The 22,149-nt window shown below is 41.3% G+C and overlaps 1 protein-coding gene across 24 annotated transcripts in view; it reads right to left on the bottom strand.

The window, feature by feature from the left end:
* Nucleotides 1–22,149, bottom strand: part of LOC126353529 (polypyrimidine tract-binding protein 1) — a 509,631-nt gene that overhangs the window by 182,157 nt on the left and 305,325 nt on the right. For all 24 annotated transcript variants that reach the window (XM_050002786.1, XM_050002773.1, XM_050002775.1 and 21 more), the window contains exon 2: nucleotides 11,834–11,935. In XM_050002786.1, the coding sequence (XP_049858743.1) occupies nucleotides 11,834–11,935 (102 nt within the window). The remainder of the gene's footprint in view (nucleotides 1–11,833; nucleotides 11,936–22,149) is intronic.

Here is a 22,149-nt window from a genome sequence, read left to right as displayed (position 1 = left end):
ATCCAGATCTTAGTGAAATTGATTTTGAGAAGTTTCGTGGTGCGCGTGGTGCAAGTACTGGTTGAGCAATGCCACATGCATACAATATATCCACAAGCATTCCATAGCACTCGCTGTAATGGAGGCAATTAGGCCTATACATAGGAAACTGGTAATTAAAAATCTACTTACGAAATGTATGCACTCTCTCTCTCAGAATGCAAATGAAAGTTCGAACAGCTGTATATGGGAGAGAGTACCCAAAACTCTATGTTACGCTGGCAGGGCTGAAGATTGCTGTAATGGATGCAATAACAAAATTCAATGATGGTGCAATTTCAAGGATCAATGTTATGAAGAAATTGAACATCCAGATGGGAAGAAATGGCTTCAGCTCCTACTGCTATTGATAAGCAGTGGGTAACCAAAGCAGAGACAGCTGCAGAAGCTGCTAATAAGGAGTCAATGTAAAAAGAATGAAGAGAAAGGGTATGGAAGATAAGGAAACAGTAGGACAACGAGTACGGAGCTGGGGAAGTAAACTGGAGGCATAAAACATTTATGAGAAAGTAGTCTGTACTTTGACTTTTTTCAAGCTCTGCAGTCAGTGCTTCCAAAGAAACTGGTACTGCAGTGAAATAGTGTTCTGTTCTTTATAGTATTATAAATATTATTGTCAGTACCAAAATTTCATAAATAGCAAGATGATTTTTGGGAAATGCTTTGACTAATAACCTCAATTGTGTTGAATTTTCAACTCTCATTTTTAAATCAGTTGCACTATGAGGGTGAAGACAATGCTAAAAATTTAGCCCAATTAGGGGCGTGTTCCCATAAGTTTCTTCAAGCTATGTTACTTGTGACATTGACAATTTTTTTACACCTCATGTTTTGCACGCCTGTGAGTTTTTAAATACGTAATTTTGATTGGTGATATTTTCGTGTTTAGAAGTTCTGTGGTTAAGTGCCAGACACACATCCTAATGTGCGTGTGTTTTAATACCTACTCAGCCCAAGGTTGGTTGTCTGCTTCTTCCACCTTTGGCAACTGTGGTTCACGTGAAAAAATCTGTGGTTTTCCAACACACCTTATGCGCAGAAACCTGTGAGTGGTTGCTTCTCGGAGGCTTTCTGCAGAGCATCGGTAGCTCTGTTTCCCAATAGCGTGAAATATGGTGATACATCGAGTGTGTAGCAGGTGAAGTATCTGAAACTTCGTTTATACATGCTTTCAAGTTTTAACGCCCGTAACACCATCACCGTGTCTCGATCAACTCGTGTCACACCAAGAAAATGGAGAAACCTAATTATTAAAAGCTTTTCTTGGAATAAAATCATCGCCATTTTGAGTGTCAAAAACAGTCCTCACTTTCGCCACTGCCGCTAGACTTTTAAGTGCCGTACATTGCCGCCGTATTTGTCATGCAGTCATGAGTACACGTGTATTAACACTCTGCATGTTTTGTTTTCAGACCTGTGAAATAAAATCGGACTACTTTTAACTTTAATGCATCTGTTAGTGCCAGAAGTAGATAATTTATGTTGTCATTATTTTTAAGTGATTTGCGACTGATTTTAGTAGCCTCACTGAATTTTATTTTCTTTAAATTACACTCTGCCCCAATTTTTAATGTCTGCACATTTGATGTGTCACCATATTTCGAACTACAGGACAACGTATAACTTTTAGCATTGGGAGCCTGGCTTACTTTAACTGTGTCAAAGTTTAAGATATGGCAAACATCCTTCAGTCCGCAAAGCTTTAAAACAAGTAATCCAATACTGGGCAGCAATTGCAAGGCTTCTGCAATGCTGAACAGGCCAAGGGCAATGACACGCATGGCCTCTGGCTTACGACTGGACGTAAGCTTTACTGACGCCAAAAGGGACAGCGAGTGCGTTATTGTTTTCAAACTCAACTGACGCTAAAATGAACACGATATAGCAACGGAAATAGCCCTCTGTTTAAAGCCCCGTCACCGCACGCAAAGTTACTGTCAAAGTTACGCAGGGCGTACAATAATGTGTGCGTGAAGGAGAGTCATGCGAATACCATGGAACAGTGCTCACTGTTTCATCAAATGATTTCCCTGAGATTTCAAGGTTCAAAATTTCTTATTTCCACAAACCAGTTTTTGTTTTACTTGAAAGCGAGTTTCTATTTGTAAGTTTTCAAATTCAGAAGTGAAATATTTTTCAGTTGCCAAACCAATTAATAGGGGCGATTAAGTTCAACTATGATTTACAATCGGGAGACTTCCAACCCCACGAAATACTTCCATTACCGCCGTCCGTCACCATTCCGTCTCATCACGCGATAACGTGGTAGATGATAAATCCCCATATGAACAGCTTCGAGCTTCTCACTGGAACGTAAGATAAATAGAATTTGATAGCAAAGACGAATCATGTTTCAAACGGGACGCCCTTCGAAATATGGTCACTTGTCTCTGCATGGCACAGAATTTGCGACAAAATACAACTTTGCAGTGAAATCTGCGAAAAGGATAAAAGTTTGATCATTCCATGATTTCGGTAAATTTTTATGTTGAAATACCGATCCGTACATTTGTACACAATTTTTAAAAAGCCTTTTCTTTTGTGGGAATGAATCACAGCTCTGGCAAATTTCGAAAAACTCAGTCATCACAATCGTGCAATGGGAAACGTACCTGTACGTGAGAACCAAAGCGCAATCAATAACATAAAAGATCTGAGACAAGCGATAGCGTAAGAAGCAGCCACATCCAGCAACCAACATCGCAATTGTATGCCTTTCTTTATCTTTCTCTACGCCACTCCATAACAATATTTCCGATTGTATGATGGGCTTGTGGGGAGCTCAACTGCTCTGTCATTAGCGCCCGTCCCAATTTTTACACAGTCCAATCTAGCAACTTTCACGAATGATAACACAAACACCCAGTTCCCGCGCAGAAAAGTCCCCAACCCGGCCGGGAATCGAGCCCGGGACCCTGTGATCCAGAGGCAGCAACGCTAGCCACCAGAACAACGAGCTGCGGACAATACACAGGTGTCCCACTCAAACCTGTCTGGTTTCAAAACACCTCTACATGTGAACCATTTTAGCAAGAAGAATATCGAGTCTATATTCAATTTCTTGCGAAGTTCTTCGTAACATTTCCCCTGTTGTTGCAACAGCATTGGTGATACGATGTCACAACATAAAGAGTATCTTCCACTTTGGTCGCATACATGCGTTGATTCTATAATCCCCACATGGATTCAAGCGCCGTAATGTGGAGTGAACGTGGTGGCCAGGCAATGGGTCCCGTGCGTTCGATTCAACGATTGGGAAATTTCCTATCCAGGAACTTACGAACAGCCGTTGACCAATGCGGCGGAGCTCCAACTTGTTCAAAAATGATGTTGGGTTTCAAGTCTTGTATCTGAGGGTACTGCTCCAACAAGTTCAGATACACTGACCCATTCACTGATTGTTCCGCAAAGAAGAGCGGCCCGACAATCCTGTCGTACATTAGCCCACACCAGACGTTTAGTTTAGAGCTACCACGAATATGTTGAATGACAACGTGCGGATACTGCGAACCCCATATTCAAACATTATGCCTATTAACCCTTGCTGATAGATCAAAAATTGCCTCATCTGAGAATAAACATCTTTCCAGGGCGCCGACATCAATACGCTGCAGCATATCCGCAGCAAATTGTTGTCGGTGTGGTTTGTCGTGCGGCGTCAGATGTTGCAGAATTTGTATTTTGTAAGCACAAATACGGAGACGAAGACGCTGGTGAAGTACACGATGCAATGTTGATCGAGGTACATCAAACAGTTGCCTAGACGCTAAACGAATTGTCTTACGTGGGCTTCTGAGAAACATTTGTCTATGTCCTCCGCTGTCTCTTCTGAAACTCCGTAACGTGCACCGCTAGAATGTTCCAGGACACTTCCTGTTGCCAGAAACTTCCTATACCATTCCTTAATTGTTTTCACATTCATACACACGACGAAAATTTCTTTGCACAGTAATCGGCGATTTTTGTTTCTGCACACCACACTCCTGATTGCGCACGTTGCTGTGGAGTCGCCATTTTCATTTCCTGCGAACATGCTGCACTCTGGCGACGATATTGACACTTCTGACGCGTGAATATAAATTCTTTGAGATGCTCTACAATGCGGTGCATTTTTCATTGTCGTATGTACTGTGGTTTGTCTCTCCTGAGTCCTTGAAATCAGAGATGTGTGATTGGGACACCCTGTCTTTCAGATGCCAAATCTCAGCCACTTAAACTAAATTAACTAATATTTACGCTTGCTATATCCACTCTTGCGGCAACGAAACTGCCCACTATCACATGCCTCCTTTCTGCGTAATATGATCCCAGAAAGGGTAATGAAGGGCAAAAAATCTGACAAATGCCGACGGCAAAGTTCACTGGATCGAAAGCAATTTTAAACGCGAGTGAAGAAGAGGGCAACAGTTGGGAGAAATTTAATCCGGTCGAGCAGGAGCGGGCGGAATTGGCCGGCAGTCTCCCAAGTTCGTCCGCCGCAGGACGGCGCAGCCAAGCTTGTCGGCCGCGTGCGGCTTACAAGCAACGCGAGAATCGGACCCGGAGTGTGCGCGACGGCCGAGGTTGCGCAAGCAAGCCTCGTACCTCATCTGTTATTGGCAGCTACCCTCGCGAACAGTTAAGTCTCAGCGGCCGGGTACCTTGCCGCCTTGCAGTCCGCTGCAACGTATGGTGACACACGTGACGCACTATTTTAAGCCTAACCAACTGCCTGTACTGGTACCACAATGTTTATTATTTATTAATTGACTAACGGTAGTTCTCACATTCCGTAAACTAAAAGTATCTGTTCAGAGACCCCCTTGTAGGGCTATAGATGTTGGTTTTAATCAATCTGAGGTAACGGTGCGTTACAGGGGTAGAAACAATCGACGCATCTGCAACTATTTGGATTAAAGGCTCATAAATGTTTTCCAACCTTTTTCCTATCAGACAGATGTGCAATCATTCACTTGTTCACGTTGGGCCCGACGATAGGGTAGGCTCTCTGATTGTTCTCTTACTGCCAGGGGGCAGTGTTGTCTGGATGTTGGAAGGAATTAATAAGAAACGCACCGAGAAATCTACGATAAGTGAGCCTTTTTTAAGAAGTCATTTCCAAGATATATTGTTACCAATGTAAGCATAATTTGGGTAACCCTGGTAGGAAAGTTATGACAACACGAATGTGAGTGCAAATTGCGAACTTCCATTGTGCGACAGGTCTGGAAATACAATAGATATGTATGGAGTTCGAGGAAGCAATAAAATTTAGAACTGATGCCGAGAGATAAAGGTAGAGAGAGAGATATGAGAGAGAGAGAGAGAGAGAGAGAGAGAGAGAGAGAGAGAGAGAGAGAGATGAGGGGGAGGAGGGGGGGAGATGAGTACGGAAATTTTACCTCAATCGTAGTCAAAGCCACCGCGGGAAATTAGGTGCGAAAGCAAAAACATGCACCTCGACTGACTTACGAGTCATAACTTTACTTCAGGCGAAGACTTTGTACTAAATGCGAGCATGGTATGGCGTGCGAACAGCCAACAACCAGAGTTGCTGAAAAATCCTGATTTGTATTCATGATACTAGAAATGAACTGAATGCTACACGAGACTGTTTTAGTACCTGCGAAGCAACAGCACTGAAAGATATGGGACACTTCCTCGTTACTGTTACTGTACCTGTACCGGCCGGCCGCGGGTCTCGCAGTTCTAGGCGCAGTCCGGAACCGTGCGGCTGCTACGGATTCAGGTTCGAATCCTGCCTCGGCCATGGATGTGTGTGATGTCCTTAGTTAGGTTTAAATAGTTCTAAGTTCTAGGGGACTGATGACCTCAGAAGTTTAGTCCCATAGTGCTCAGAGCCATTTGAACCGTTTGTACCTGTACCTTCGAAGTAACAAGTATTGTATCATCGAACTGTAAGCGACCGGAGCCGAGAGACGGGCTTTCAGAACTTTTGTTACCATCTTCATCTCTGCACAGTACACCACGATACGTAAAAAGGTGCCAAAAGCGATAGAGCCAACACTTTCTCTGCGAGTAGAGGCGTGGCTCGGCGTTTGAAGATTAGGTTGGCAGGCCGCGCAACTTTTTGGACTATGACCGTATTTGAACGTAGCGGTTACTAATTTTAAGACCAGCAGCCACCTTAAAGAATTTTAAAATTAATTAAGCCACCTTAAAGAATTTTAAAATTAATTAAGCCACCTTAAAGAATTTTAAAATTAATTAATCAGGGACCAGGGAAAATAGTAAACCCCTCCACCCTCCCATGATATCGGAGTGGTTCCATGGCCGGAAACGTTAGCATTAATGGTCAAATCGAATTATTTAACTAAGGAACTTAATTTAATCAAAAAATGCAAACCAGTAGTTATTATCAGGACACACACACACACACACACACACACACACACACACACACACACACACACACACACACACAAGCGCGCGCACTTGAAATTTTTCCGTTGCTTACAAGGGAACGTCCCCATCGCACCCCCTCAGATTTAGAGTTATGTTGACATAGTGGGCAGGCTTTGAAAAACTGAACACAGGTCAATCGAGAAAACAGGAAGAAGTTGTGTGGAACTATGAAAAAAATAAGCAAAATATACAAACTGAGTAGTCGATGCGCAAGATAGGCAACATCAAGGAGATTATGAGCTCAGGAGCACTGTGGTCCCGTGGTTAGCGTAAGCAGCTGCGGAGCGAGAGGTCCTTGGTTCAAGTCTTTCCGCGACTAAACATTTTACTTTATTTTCGCAAAGTTATGATCTATCCGTTCGTTCATTGACGTCTCTGTTCAGTGTAATAAGTTTAGTGTGTCAGTTTTGCGACCGCACTGCAAAACCGTGCGATTAGGAGACGAAAGGACGCGCCTCTCCAATGGGAACCGAAAACATTTGATCGCAAGGTCATAGGTCAACCAATTCCTCCACAGGAAAACACGTCTGATATATTCTATTCGACACTGGTGACGGCATGTGCGTCACGCTAACCACGGGACCACGGCACTCCTTGATTCCCATTGTCCTTTATGTCGCCTATCTTCACGTGGACTACTCAGTTTGTATATTTTACTAATTTTTTTATAGTTCCACACTACTTCCTCTTTTCTCGATTGATCTGTGTTCAGTTTTTCAAGGCCTATCCACTGTGCCAACTTATAAGTAAATCTGAGGGGGGTGCGATGGGGAGGTTCCCTTGTTAGAAGACGACGTGGAGAAACAAACACGCTCGACACTGCCGGGAAAAAATGCTAGTATATTAATAACAGGTGTAACCGCCAGAATGTCGAATGCAAACGTGCATGCATTGTGTTTTATAGATGTCTGTGGGGTGGGTTGCAGGCTTGTTGCACTTAGTTAATATAGGGGCAGTTAACACTACCGTCCGGCGAGACCACAGTGCTGTCGTGCGCGAAATAGCGGTCAACGGCCGGCGAAACCAAAGTGGTATCGTGACCATGGTATCGCGCAGTGGCCGGCGACAGCACTTTAGTATCTTTTGCATTCTGTTGATATTTTGTTTAGATAACAATAAGTTGCACAAGTTAACAAGTTTTTTTGTTTTTACAAGTACTTGTGCCTTTTATCATGGCAGACGAAAGAGACTATACGATTATTTACAATGAATAGGCGGAGCATAACTTGGAGCCACTTCAAGTCCGTCGCATGGTGATCCCGTTGACAGACACTCTGGTCATATAATAACATCTTATAGGCCTACGTATTTACGAAACGAATAAAGGAAAACGAAAAAATGCCATGTATGTTCCAAAAGCATAAAAAGGAACAACAAACTTAATGGGTAAGTCTTGTGGAGTTCAGTTACATCTTTGAGGGAGTTTTGCTGCATATCGTATGAAAGAGAAATAGTAAGTACCAAAGACAATGCAAGTAAACAAATCTATGAAACAAATTTTGTATTTATTGACGTATGTATAACTTCGAAATTTCATGAAAGTAGGGGAACAGGGTTGAGAACTTATGAGAACGATGAGATTAGTAAAACGTAACAATTTATAATCTGCACACAATGTCAAAAACGGCCGGCGATAAGCCCAGTAATCCGAATTAGCGCTGCCGGCGCCAAGCGAATAAATTTGTAAGAGTGCACCTGCTGTCATACGAAATCGCACCCCAGATATCTCCAGGTGTAGGTCCAGTGTGCCTAGCACGCAGACAGGTAGGTAGGTAGATAGCAAGCCCTCAACTGGCATCATCGTAACCAACACACTGCCATCATGACACGGAGGCTAAACCAAGTTTCATCAGAAAACACGACACACCACCACCCCGCCCTCCAATGAGCTTTCGCGTGGCATAGCGGTGGTTTGGTGTCAGCACAATGCACGCTACATGCCGTCCAGGTCGGAGCTGACTTCCTTAAGTAACCGACGAGTAACCGTTCTTGTGACACTGTGGTGCAACTGCTGCTGAAACTGATGCTGCATGCAGATGCAGTTACGATGCGCCACAGCGATACGCCGAACGTGATGGTCCTCCCTCTCCATAGTGCCATGTGGCCGTTCGGAGCCCGGTTTACTTGCGACCGTATATTCCTGTGACCACCGCTGCCAGTAATCATGACTTAAGCCTTTCTGCAATACTGCGAAAGGGACAGCCAGTTTCTCTTAGTCCTATTATACGATCTCGTTCAAACTCGGTGATGCGTTGATAAAGGCGTCACTGTCGCCTTACACGCCTACTTTAGTTAACAGCTCAGATTGCCCCTTTCAATGACAAAATTTCGCATCAAAGGCAGTTCTGCAACTAGTGCAAGTTGCTCCGTATATCTCAGTAACAAATTCTAACTAATCAGAATTAGATCCAACAAAAAAGTGACAGATTCGCACAAAAGATCGGTCATCAGTTAGTTGCAAGACCTAGAAACAAAACCAAAGGAGAAAAGCCAACAGGGTTTGATTTTACACAAATATTGTACATATGTGGTCTGTGCAGTGGAACGATACGATCAAAGCCACTTAAAGACAAATGCATATAGATTCAGGTAGGGAATGTGTTACCCCACAACTAAAAGGAGATCAGAAAGCAAACACGGACGCAATCATTCGCAACCAGGTGAAAAATTCGCTGCTGCCGTTTAGGTAGGCATCTAAAAAAGATGTCATACGGGATTGTTTCCTCAGTAGGTTAGGTTTTCATCTTGCCTTGATCTTGTTAAAAGGGAACCGCATCTTTTATCAGCCTATATTTCTAAACTGTAGAATCGTTCTGCGCAATGAACATTTTGCCGCCACAAACGCTCGCAAATACAGGTGCAGCATCTAGTATAATTTCTTTAATAGACTAGTACCTCGCTGGAGACTGCGCCACTTCGTTTACAAAAGTTATTTCCCCTATATTGTTATTTATGCAAGCATTTTACGACCAAACATATGGTAATATTGAATTGGTAACGAAATAAGGTTGATATTTTGAATCAAACCTGAGGATCGACATCGACATATATACTGAGTGACGTAACGAATCGAGCGACAAATGAACCAATGACGAACCTATGCAGTCCACAAGCGGTAACACCAGAAACAAAGAGAAATATTTGCGTCAACAGTCCCAAGCTACTTTGGAGAAATAGAACTGATGTAGACCTTTTTTATTCTTCAAGACAGATAAGTCGAAAGATTACAAGTTTTGACAAAACAGGCAAAAAACAGCATTACTCCATTTGAGTTTCAAATTAAATGAGTGACCAGAACGCTAGAATGACTCACGGAACAGCAGCACATAACGAAAGCGAGCGCGCAGCATACAGCACTCACAACCGAATTGACAATTTCAATAAGGCGTATCATGTTGTCTGCCACCGGTGTATTATGCAATACCAAGAGCGTTTAATAATTAAAATATTACGAACCGTCTCCCGCTGGGCGCTTTTCTTTTACGTCGTGGGTTCATTAGCGAACAAAAGCAGTACAGTATTTCTAAGGTGATCGCATACTGAACTATTATAAACTAAATTAATTACAGTGACAGGTTAATACGAATCATCTGAGCAGTCTCTTGCATTACTTGCCAGTTTCACTTGCCCTCGGATATAATGCAGATTGACTCACTTGCGCGTTCTCTCAACAGCCTCTACAGGACATCAGCTGTAAGCGTTCCCACAGCGACGAAGCTCTCTCAGTTTCGGCTAATTCAAATTCATCCCACTCTATTCGCAGTGGGAAACTGAATACTTCGACCTCCATGCGGATATGATATGTGGAGCGCAACAAGCAACTGTCCCCGAACTCTACAGCATAGATACTGCAGCAGTCAGAATTCCAACTGACACGAACAGGTTCGTGTTCATCCAGGCATCTAATAGCTCAATTGTGAAGAGAGCAACTTGTAAAACAGTTCTGTTTCTTAAGAGTCCAAAAAAACGTAACAGAAAAGCAGTGCTGTAGTATCATTTAAAATTTACTGACATCTGACGTATTTTCGCTGTTACTGTTTCTCTCCGAAATCTTTCTCCTCCAAAGACAGCTTCATGAAAATGTGAGGTTAAGGAAATAACTGATAATGGCCGAATTGTAAGTTAATCAAACCTACTTCAACATGCCAAAGTTTTACATTATTTTATGGCTAAAATGGCGTGCTTCAGTTTGTTACAGATGTAACTAAATTTGGATCTTTCTTTTAACTTTTATCCGAACTACGAAATGTATGACTTGAATCGGCAATTGTGTACATGTTACTGACAGTATTCCAATACCATTGCACGTCATAATACATGTAACATTACTTATAATATTCTTACACCTTTCGTCTATATAATTACTTCCCTGCATTTAGCGTTTAGGTGTCCAAAAGCAACACTAACATTTTATTTTACATTCAATCCCCACTTCATAAAGACTTCCACATGTATAATGCGAGACAAATAACACGAAAAAGAAATATAATTGAAACTTGTTTTCGTAAGTTTCCCTGGACAGTACAATTAAGCATTTAACCATACCGTGTACAGGCGGTCTTGGATGCGTATACATCAAAAACTGAAAATTCTGATCAGTCAGAGGAACATTTAGGCGTCCACACATAGCGGACATACAAAAACAAAGCGTTTTAAAGTCATCGGTGGGCAGCCACACTAGCATTTTGATGTCTTTACCTATCTGGTAACGAAAGTTATTACAAGCGATGCTAATTAATCAGTGAGACACTATAATGATTTGAAGAAAACGCTAATTTACATCACGCTCGGTATACCTTTATATATCTGAGTTGAATGGTTATGCTTTCTTATCGGTAATGTGTGCAGTTCCTTAGTCTAACATCTCTTCTGTTTCGCGGCTGTCTTTTACACTATGCTTTGACCGCCTCCCTTTTTTCTAGGCATCTGCGGTTTTTTTTCTACGACTCTTTGTTCGAAAGTGCCTTCAATACGCACTGGGATGTAATGACTGCTCATTAATGGGTCTTCGATAAGCAGATGCAACGAACAGGGAATACTTTCATATGCACATAATAAAACCTACTTGAAACCATTTTGTATTTACGCAAACAATTTCTACGGGCAATCCTCACACACAATAGTGTGACTAGGACATCTAGAGGCTCAAATGAAACCGAATACTATCTGCTGTGAAAAATTCTGATGAGAATTAAAAACGAAATGTAGTGTGGATCCGAACTCCGCCAAAGGGTGTATTTTATTCTCTACTCCCTATGCTGCACTTGCATACTTACGACGTCGCAATAGAGTGCATTTCGCTTATGACTGAAAATACGTCTTAAACACTAAGTGGCTATTAGTCATCATGCGATTTTTTTGTATCTGGATACTAAATTCAGTTTCTTACCTTCTTGGCGTCATTGTTGTTGTCCGCATGATTTGGCTGCGGACTCATTACTGAGCCATTGCTCACTGCGCCCGTCTGCGACAAGAGGTCGTCGGAGCCTCGCTGTAACATAAGAGAACTGTGTTAAAACACACACACACACACACACACACACACACACACACACACACACACACACAGAGAGAGAGAGAGAGAGAGAGAGAGAGAGAGAGAGAGAGAGAGAGAGAGAGAGAGAGAGAGAGATTGAATTTTTAGTATCATAATTCTGTATCTTACAGAAGTGGACTAACGGCGCTAAAGGCGACAGATGAGTTGGCTATAAAGATTCAACAGCCAATATGGCGCTGACGCATCTTCCTGCAACGTGTTTCAGAGAAGAATCCGCAGGAAGCCTGAATAACAACGAGAAACCGTAATTGATACGCAGCGGCTTATTCGCCGTCAAGGTGTTGTATACTAATATGTTCAACGTCCATGGCTCACGCAATGCTCCTGGGCCCATCAATTGCTACACAGTCGGGAAACACCACTGTTCATGAAACATCTCTAATTTGATTTTTATTGAGACGTGTGATAGGGATACCAAAAACGGCGTCATAAACAGTTCTGCACCTAGCGGAAAATATCGTGGTAACTAGGGAATTTTAAGAAATCTTCACAGCGAAAATCATTTCTTATAACTTTCTGTTCTGAACGCAGATCTGTTAACTGAAGTAGGCAACACTAATATCCTAGAAGTATCTTAAAATTTGGTACACGATGTTTTATTTGCAACGAGACACAGAAGCTTAACCCTGCCACCAGCCGATACAAGATCCTTTGTTCACAAAGGCAATAGCATGTGCGTGCCTCTTGGTCATTAACATAGCCGCTATCCGAATTAAAATTATAATGAAAAAGCCCACGACTTACAACCTTTACCTGCGTGTTCTGAATATTCATGAGTGATTTAGACGTTAAAAATTAGTAAACCGATACTGCCAAAGTTTCAGCTGCAACGAAGCATGTTTAGAGAGTAAGTCGGAGTATCAACACACATTTTTATAAGGCTGTAACAAAAAATTTGAACATCGAAATCTTGGTTCAATGCGTGTTGTGAGTAAAAAACATTCACAAGCATTTAGAGAAGTAGCATCGGTTTCCTTCGTCAAACGAATGACTGGCGGTATTTCAAGTATTGTGCAGCAGTAACAGTTCCAAGTATGTTTTATCCAACGGCAAGAAAATTTTGCTTCCGGCCAGAATAAACCCATGACGATGTTTACGTACGGAAAAAAAGCACTGCAGCTAGTCAAGGTAAACACTAGGCATTGTAGCTGCCAACTTGCTATTAAAATACCAATAAACTATTTTCCGGAGAGCTCTAAATTTTCCTTTATATCCAGTGGCCAGTGATACCACTGTTATATTAATACTGAGATCGTGCGTGTACAGTGTGTGTGTGTGTGTGTGTGTGTGTGTGTGTGTGTGTGTGTGTGTGTGTGTGTGTGTGTGTGTGTGTGTTTGGCGTTACGCTTAAATTTAATAAAGCATCTTTATCGGCCTGAAAAAATTCTCTTGCGCCCTCGGTTTTAAATTTACATATTTTGCAGTAGTACTTATAAACATTTCCGACACTGACCATTTTCTTGCTCTTGCGTTACATAGCATGGATGTATCGAAAGTGCTCTCAAACCTATAGAAAACTTTAGGTATAAGCACGTTAAATGATACTCTAGCTGTACGTATTACAAGCTACTCAACTTCTAATCGTGTTATTTTTACTCTTGACACTGAGAATATATTTCTATTGATCTCTACGAAAGTAAAAAGTTCAATCTGATGGTCAAATAAACAATGACTTCACCTAAACCTGGCGCAGAAACTGCTAACGGTGAAGTCCTCAAAAACTCTTGCACACCAAATCAACAAACTGCAATTATATACACGCCCTAAGAATGAGACAGTGTAGAAAAGCGATACAATACCACAGCTCGACAAAATGCTGCCAAATAAATCCACGAAACTGCTGAATCAAATCCAAGCACAGCTACTTAACAAATGTACTGCCTTGGTGCAGACTTGCTGTAGCTAAAATGAGGCAGCGCTAATTGATCCTTTCCCTTGTGATTTGCGTACATGATGACAGCGGTAATCTGATTAGCAGTCTCGTGCTCCCTGCTACACGCTGTAATATACTTGTATTCCGATTGTTGGTGTGTCAGCGATGTAAAGTCGTTCAAACTGTATAAAAATTTAATGGGGACGAAATGAAGATGAGTATCCGTGGCCTACTGACATGGTGAGCACTGTACTTCCGCCAGTGGGACGTACACAGAAAAACGTTTTACTAACATCAATATACTTCACCCCATCAGACTAAATATTTTCGGCATTGGATTAATATAAAATACAGAAATATTGAGTACAATGCACAGAGTTCATACAACCATTTGAAACTGGCAGGGAGGTCCTCCTTTAGGATGATCAATTCGCACGCCACAGTAGCTTAAATTTCGGGTATTTCGTCCAGGCGTTGACCATTTAAGCGAATTCTGCCCTCTTGTTTTATGGTAGATTCATACTGACAACACAGTCTCGTCACCCGTGATTTTTTACCACAAAAGAATTGTCCACGTTTTGCGTTTCAATTAAAACGCGGCAGCATCCACGAGTTGTTTGTTCGACAGTCACGGCGTGAGGGAGAACTTTCCTCTCTTCGTATTATCCTGGAGAATGTGTCTGAGCACTGGATTTAGACATATTCCATTGCATTTGTGACAACACTGACACTACGGCCGTACGTCCACGACTTCAACTGCCTGTTCAGAACTCACTGTAAATCGAATGTGCATTTGTTGTTTACACTCATTAGTTCAAGCTACCGCTTTAGTTACTGGGCTGACGTCGCTTTTTTAACGTACTGTGTGTATACCAGTAAGAACACTAACATTTATGGAAATTCTGAGTTGCATGAATGAACCCAAACGATGGGGGTAAAGAGATGACCTACACATAGGTACGGCATCCTCGTCTCTTCTCTTAGGGGGAAGTTCAGAATTATGTGAATCTCGGATCTGAGGAGGACATCAAACTAAGTAAATGCGAAACAGGTGCCAGTACAACCCCGGGCGCGAAAAAAATAATGGTTTAGAAACTGCAAATGCCTCAGAGTGTAATATACACGCCGCCGCTGTACACTGTGCCAAAATCCAAATTTTTTCGGATGATTATCGCTTCTTCCAATTTTCCAGTTAGGGGCGCATATCTGTTAAGGCGGTGTCGTCGTGACTACAACCTTGAATTGCTGCACAGCTGAACACCCCAACGGATAAACTAATGAGATATACCATACCTCGGCTCCAGGATATTTAGGATAAACTGAACAGGGTCGCTTCATAAGTAGTGAGTTTTATATTGCGAAATGATGTCCATCCTTCAAGTATCTGCACTTCCATATTCTGACAGAAGATTACCTGACCACGTGCAGTGAGACCTTGTATAAAGAACGGCGGGTACTATAGATCACTGACACTATGTCAGTGAACATGACTGAGTACGTAACCGGTCAGCAACTTCTCTGCCAAGTTTCTGTAATTGTTGCTTTGTGGGTTCTGTAACTCATGTCGTGGATCTAATGGTATGTATGAAGTCGCACATATTCTTGATAGTTTTGTTTTCATAACTTAACAGTTAATGGAAATGCACTTGCTATGTTTTAGACTTTTTCTTCAAATCGTGATTTTATATTTCTACGGTGCTGAAGATAGCGACTAAGACAGATTACAGTCGAGCCTTGGACCAGGTAGGCACGTCGCAGGTACTTCATAATCTTAGGCCTTCAAGTCGGTCAATATCATTAACAGGCACAAACTGAAGAAAAATATAAACTAATTCAAAACATGTGATCACGGATACAAACATCCGCGACAGGCAGCGATACAGGCTTTGGGACAGAAAAACGCGAGTAATAGGTGCATATTATATTCGACATTGCTACATGCATTACTCTTTTTACACATCTAATCTAGGAATAAGACGGTTGATAAAATTCGTAACAATGGACACAAATGAAGCAATACCCATCATGGACCTGCACAATTATGTACAATGCATAGACCGTTCAATGATCAGACGAAGGAGTGGTATGAACAACACCATTACGTCCATTAAAGCAGGTGCTCAAACCAAAATTCGTGTAAGGGCAGGTGTATCTTATCAAGCGATCGCCTCTGACACACAATAACCGAACGATGGAATTGAAACAAATAGGGCCTCATATAAGGGTATTTAAGTTCACTGAACATTCTGTTAATTACAGAAAACAAATATGTTTGCATTTCATTTCATTCTGCGAAAACAATTTACATTAAAAGGGAAAACAAATTCGTTCAAATCAATTTGTTACCAATCAAAGCCTTGCTTGCAATGGGTGATTACACCCCCTAGTGCAATTACTTATCTTTAATTAGAACTCGTCGACGTCTGTTTCACAAAAATGTAGGAACCATAGAAGAGCAACGAAACTAAATAGTTACAATTTAGTTTTGGCAGTATTTTCACTTCCGTGCATGTATACTCAGTTATGACAGTGCAATTGTTTTCGCAGTGTGGTCGAACTATATTATAACAATGTTAAGCAATATGTTCCCCACTTTTAACTCTTCCAGTTACTACCAGTGTGTATCCTGCATTCCATTTTTACCTTGTTTAAACGTTTTCGTATACTCTAACTGTAAATCTTATTTTATAACTAGTCAGTACTTTTTTTAAACTTATGTTACATCGTATCAGGGTACGACTTAATGTTCACCATACTAATTGTATTTACGTATGATTAAATGTTTACTATTTACATATTAAGCCCCAAAAATCTATTAATATGTACGCAGTTTTTTTTAATACTAGGACTTCGGAAACAAAAAGCTTTATCCAGAAGAAAGTTTCAACTTTCTCATAAATTTACTTGTGCTATTTATCAGACTTTTATACCATAACTGATATCAGTATTATTCTCTTAGAGAGCTAAAGTAATCATTTACACCTTTATGCTTTCGTGAACTGGATTGTAGCAGACGTTGTAGCCTTAAACAACAGAAAACAGAAACAACTCCTCGGAAAAATTGCGTTCTCTGCCATCACGGAGAATTTCAAGCGCAGACAAGCGCAAATAGAAATACCGCTTGACAACGCTTCTCGGCCATTGATTCTACGAAGTCAGAAGTCTTAGGTGCTATGAGCATAAAATTTTGCATTATCTTTAATTCAGAATATTACCGTCTGAAACAGTCCTCCACCCGTGCTTTTAATATAAGGAGTACCTCCCGTCACGTTTCCCGCTTCGTAATAACGCACATGAAGAAGAGGCAACAAATTAGGTAGTTATTCGTGCGGGAACCAGGGGGGCACGCTCGTTCGCTGAGGGGCAGTTCACAAATCACGGGCAGAGAGGAGCTTAGCAGAGGACTTAAGCGGAGCACCTGATACGGCAGCTTGGCCACTGTTTATGCACTACGATAACAAGTGGACGCCAAAATCAATTACCAAGGCTTTGGCGCACCTGCGTGCTGCTGCGGCGGCAGCGGACACTCCCAGCCGCTTTTTGGGCCGCTCCGACACCTCCGGAGACCGCTCTATTTCTGTTTTATCGCCCCCGTAAATCACCTTCCTGTGTACGCCGGCGGGCCACGATTATTACCTGTTTAATTATTGACCGGGCTCCGGAAACCGTCAAGTGTCGGTAGGCAGCCGCCGTGCGTCCTTTGTATATTTATGTCTCCATTTCGTCCGATTTTAAAAATCTCTCTCTCTCTCTCTCTCTCTCTCTCTCTCTCTCTCTCTCTCTCTCCCCGAGAGTGAGAATGACTTATGCGCTATCTTAATCGCGGAACAAGTCATTAGTCACGTCCAAACAAGATCGCTGGTAACATTTGTGTTTTCAGTAAGGGCAAAATATTCACTTCGCCCATTTTATGGGTGGATTGCAGGTATAAGATTAACATTCTGAATCACAGAGAATTTTTTACTATATTACTAGCTCCTGGGAAACAACGGAGTTTTCGAACAAACAATTAGGTTTCTTCCTACTTAACGAGTCTCCCATAGAAACAACTTTGTTTACAAGATTTGCTCTGTAGTTTTGGGCAACGTGAGCAAATGTGCGAATTTTAGTTTTGGAAATTGATCTGACAACCTTTGACATTTCTCATTCCACACCCCCTTACTAACACAAAATACTGACCTTTCATTCACCCAATATCTCTAGGCAGATGTACTAAGGACTCCACACTTTGAAAAACAGCGTAGGACCTTCATCGAAAGTGCTTGAAAAATTGAATGTTCCCTCCACTTAAACGTAGGTTACTCACAGTAGAATAGCACCGACAAGTATTGGTGTCAGATCCTGCTTTTAGTTATCCCATCTACTAAACATTTGTGGTCGTCTAAAAATTAGTTCATTGACAAAAACAATTACTTTAGACACATCGACTGAGAAAAGAAAAGCTCTTCAGGCGGCGTGGTGACATGCACTACGAGTATGCTTATTTCCTGCGAACGCTATCACGAGGTATCGTTTGATCTGCTCCGTTGAAGAAGAATGATTGAAAGACTTTTTAGAAAGATCACACGCAACTAGAACGAGTATATTAATTTTCGTTGAAGCCTAACAGAACATACTGCGTGCGCTCCCCATAGCTGAAGTTTTAGTCAAACTGCGATTTCCAGTTTTGTAGAAGGAGCCGATGACATCGACGTGAACGTACTTAGCTTCTAAGACGTGAGGTAGGGTACAAAGTATCTACAAAAATTTGCCGAGTTTATCTGTATTTGCGATAGCCCTGTACACTTATGCATTTTATCGTGTCACAAGTAGAACATCCTTATCTGCATAATTTAGACGCCTGAAAATTAATCATTTCGCCATTGTCTATCTGCTTTCCCTAACAGATCCAGAGATTTTGTGATTGCCCCATAAAAATGATCTGACGTAGTCCCGCCCTATCTTTTAATAAGTTTAATTTCGAATTTATTTTTATTTGCAAGTATTTCCGAAGACTTGTTTGCATCCGTCGAAACTGTTGGCAAAGTTTGAATAAACTACCTTTGGTTGTGACTGGTTCGCTGTATTTACTCAACATTTTTATTTTCTAATCGAAGGATATCTAAATTGTCTGACATTGATGCTGTTACGTCACCGACTATGTGCAATGGACTGCATCCACAACACCGACGTGACGACTTACAAGACCTGCACAACAATTGTCATCTACGAACAAATCATTAATATATCCGGCTGAAATATTTTCGACATCACTGTCTAGTGGACATACGTTTGGACGTACAGAACACACAAGTTACCAGATATGTCTACCTCTGACAGCCACTCAGCGCTGAAGGCAGTCGCTCGGTTACAGACAAGAAATCCGATTTAACTTGTACAAGAGCTGCTTCTATGAGTCCGCGTTAGGTGTTGAGAGTACAAAAACGGCATGTCTCCCTACATCACGATGACGATCTGTGCCGTAACATAGGAATTTTAGTACACGACTATAACAGGTTTTGAGATGGCAACCACCCACATTTGCCATTTGCTGATCTAATGACATATGGCTTTCGAAAACGTTTGGTGATTGTTATGTAACGCCTATTTCAGGGCTGTAACACTGTACGAGTGAGTTATAAAGGTGTCCTGGGCGACACCGCTATTGGAGTCCTGTTGCTTTTTGTGAAATATGCCACAACAGGGACACACGGTCATTACTGCAGCTTGGTACATCTCATTTCAGACTTAGCCACGGTGAATGTCGACAACCCAGACTACTCACTACAATACGTGTAGATAAAAAAACGAAAATATACTCGTTCTAGTAGCGTGTTATCTTACTAAAAAGTTTCTCAATCATTCTTCAACGGAGCAGATCAAACGATACCAACAATAAGAACCACAGGTAGCTTCTCTTTTTTCCGTAGCTGCGATTACTGTTCCCATTTCGGCTTTCCATTACCTGAAATGCAATGATAGCTGCTGAGTTTTAGGATGCGTGACTGGGGGACGGGGTGCACACACAAACTGCGCTAATTGAATAATCACAGCAAATCGGAGAAATACCATATGTTCAAAAGGGCGATCGTTGTTACCACTTTTATTGTTTCAGATCAGAACAGAATTGACTGATGTCCCAAATATAAAAAAGACTTTAGAAATTCATATGACGCTTATTGTACCAGAGGCCTATTGGGTCTGTTCGCCGCAGAATGGAGTCGTGGTAACCACATAGGCGTGCAAGTATATCCACCTCGCCTCAGTTGTTGAAAGCACTTTCGAAAGGGCCAAGTGTAACAATATACTGCCACGAATGTTAGACCTGTTATCTGGAAACACTTTAATAGTTTTAACATATTCAATAAGCATGGTGACAAAGTGCTTTTGTTATGTATACGATAATAAGTTATGTTAACAGCAACCACTGGTAATATTAATGTAGAAATAAAGCATTGAAAAGAATTAAAAATAAGAGGAATTAACTGAAGTTCAAAGTGAGTAACTTCCAGCTAACATTACCAGACATGTCACTGGCATCCTTAGAAAAACTTAGACGCCCATCTGCAACTACACCTACTTGTAAAGCTACAAGATTCGCTCGCACGGGTATGTGCGTATCTCCGCAGCATTGCACTATAGCTATTATCCCTAAAGGCTACAATTCTGTATATTATTTGATTTATTAAGATTATATTTTTTTATTATGCAAGTATGTCAGAACATCGTATCCTAAAAAATTACACGGAAAATGAATACAGCATTAATAACACATTGTCTTGTGCGTTTATGTAATGAACAGTTTACTATTTCTCCAGCAACTTTCTTGAAATATTAATCACCACTGATAATAGAAAATCATGGTAATTTAAGAGGTGCTCAATCTCATGTGTTAGCTGAAACTACCTTATAAGAGAGTGGCGGAAGATGCTCCTGTCAAGCAGGTCTAAATAACAATTTAAACAATATTTAACGACAGTCATCACAATCTCACCTGTGCGAGAATACCTACTTACCGCATTTGTCGACAAATCTTTGTATTTATTGTGAATGGTCTTAGTGTGACAATGTTTTATATTTCTTTAAATACATATTGTTTTAATATATTAGTCTGGAAATAGTCATTTGAGAAATTCTGTGTCTAGAAGGTTAGAACGATGTCTTTTGGTGGGAGACACCCTTCAGCTAATGGAAACGCAGACAGTAGCGGAACAATAGGGACTCAAGAGGAGACTGGCCTTCCGGGTGAGGGGATCACGGGAGCGATTCTGGAGAAACATTTAAGTCTGTTCTTCAATTGATGCTTTATTCGGTCGTGTGGCTGACAGATTCTGGGCGGTAAACTGCCGCTACCATACTTTGACTTCTGAAAGGGGCACTGAATTTCGATGGGTCAATGTGCACCTGTGTAGGACTAACTTTATCCGATTGTATAAAGGAAGTGAGGATCGAGAACGAGTTACTATTATTTGTATCGTATGTGTTAGTATGTAAATCATCATGTTAACTGTTTTGAGCTGGTGAATACTTCATGTATAGTAATCACGCAATGGTCTTTAGTTATCGTGTATCTTTGATTACAATTTAATTTGGGGATTTTGCTGCCATTCAACGCGGCTCAACGTAACTATACTGCATTTGATAAGGGTATTCTCCATCTATATTTGACCTGAATATCATATGACTTGTTTATTTGAGATCTCCCTTTCTGAATAAACATTCAATATAAATTGTTATCCACATGAATTATAGACGTTAGAACAGAACTCTGCTATTCAATTATTAATTTCACTAGCATTTTGTATTTGTGTATATTTCATTAACTCGTAATCTTGGCCAATATCTCGACAACTTGACTGCAGGATCACAGCTACAGTTTATTATTTACAGCAAATTAGTTGCGGTACATAAAAGACTCCGCAATTTGACCCTATGACTGCATTGGGCCATTTCTTTTTTTTTAAAGCATCCCTGCATGTACTTTCAAGAAGAGAAATTTCAGGTAAATACGCAGCTGGTTTGCTCGTAAAGGATTCTGTTTTGAAGAGCAACACAGTAGTAGAAAACTGTCCGGTAATGTCGTAAATCGGTAATTGTATTGCAACAATGCTAAGTATACCGTGGAATGTGCACTGATCACTTGTCAAACTGACGAAAGACATCAATCTGAATAGTGGTGAGTACGTGTTCCGTCGTATACATCATACGCTTTTCAAACTACGAAAGGGAGAGAATGGTTTTTACGTCCTCGACAAACAATACACTCCGAGTGCTGGTATACAGTGCTTCGGTAATT

Source organism: Schistocerca gregaria, chromosome 1 (assembly GCF_023897955.1).
Source record: "Schistocerca gregaria isolate iqSchGreg1 chromosome 1, iqSchGreg1.2, whole genome shotgun sequence".
Lineage (NCBI taxonomy): Eukaryota > Metazoa > Arthropoda > Insecta > Orthoptera > Acrididae > Schistocerca > Schistocerca gregaria.
The sequence above is the reverse complement of the archived record's forward strand: the minus strand, read 5'-3'. Positions and strand labels throughout refer to the sequence as shown.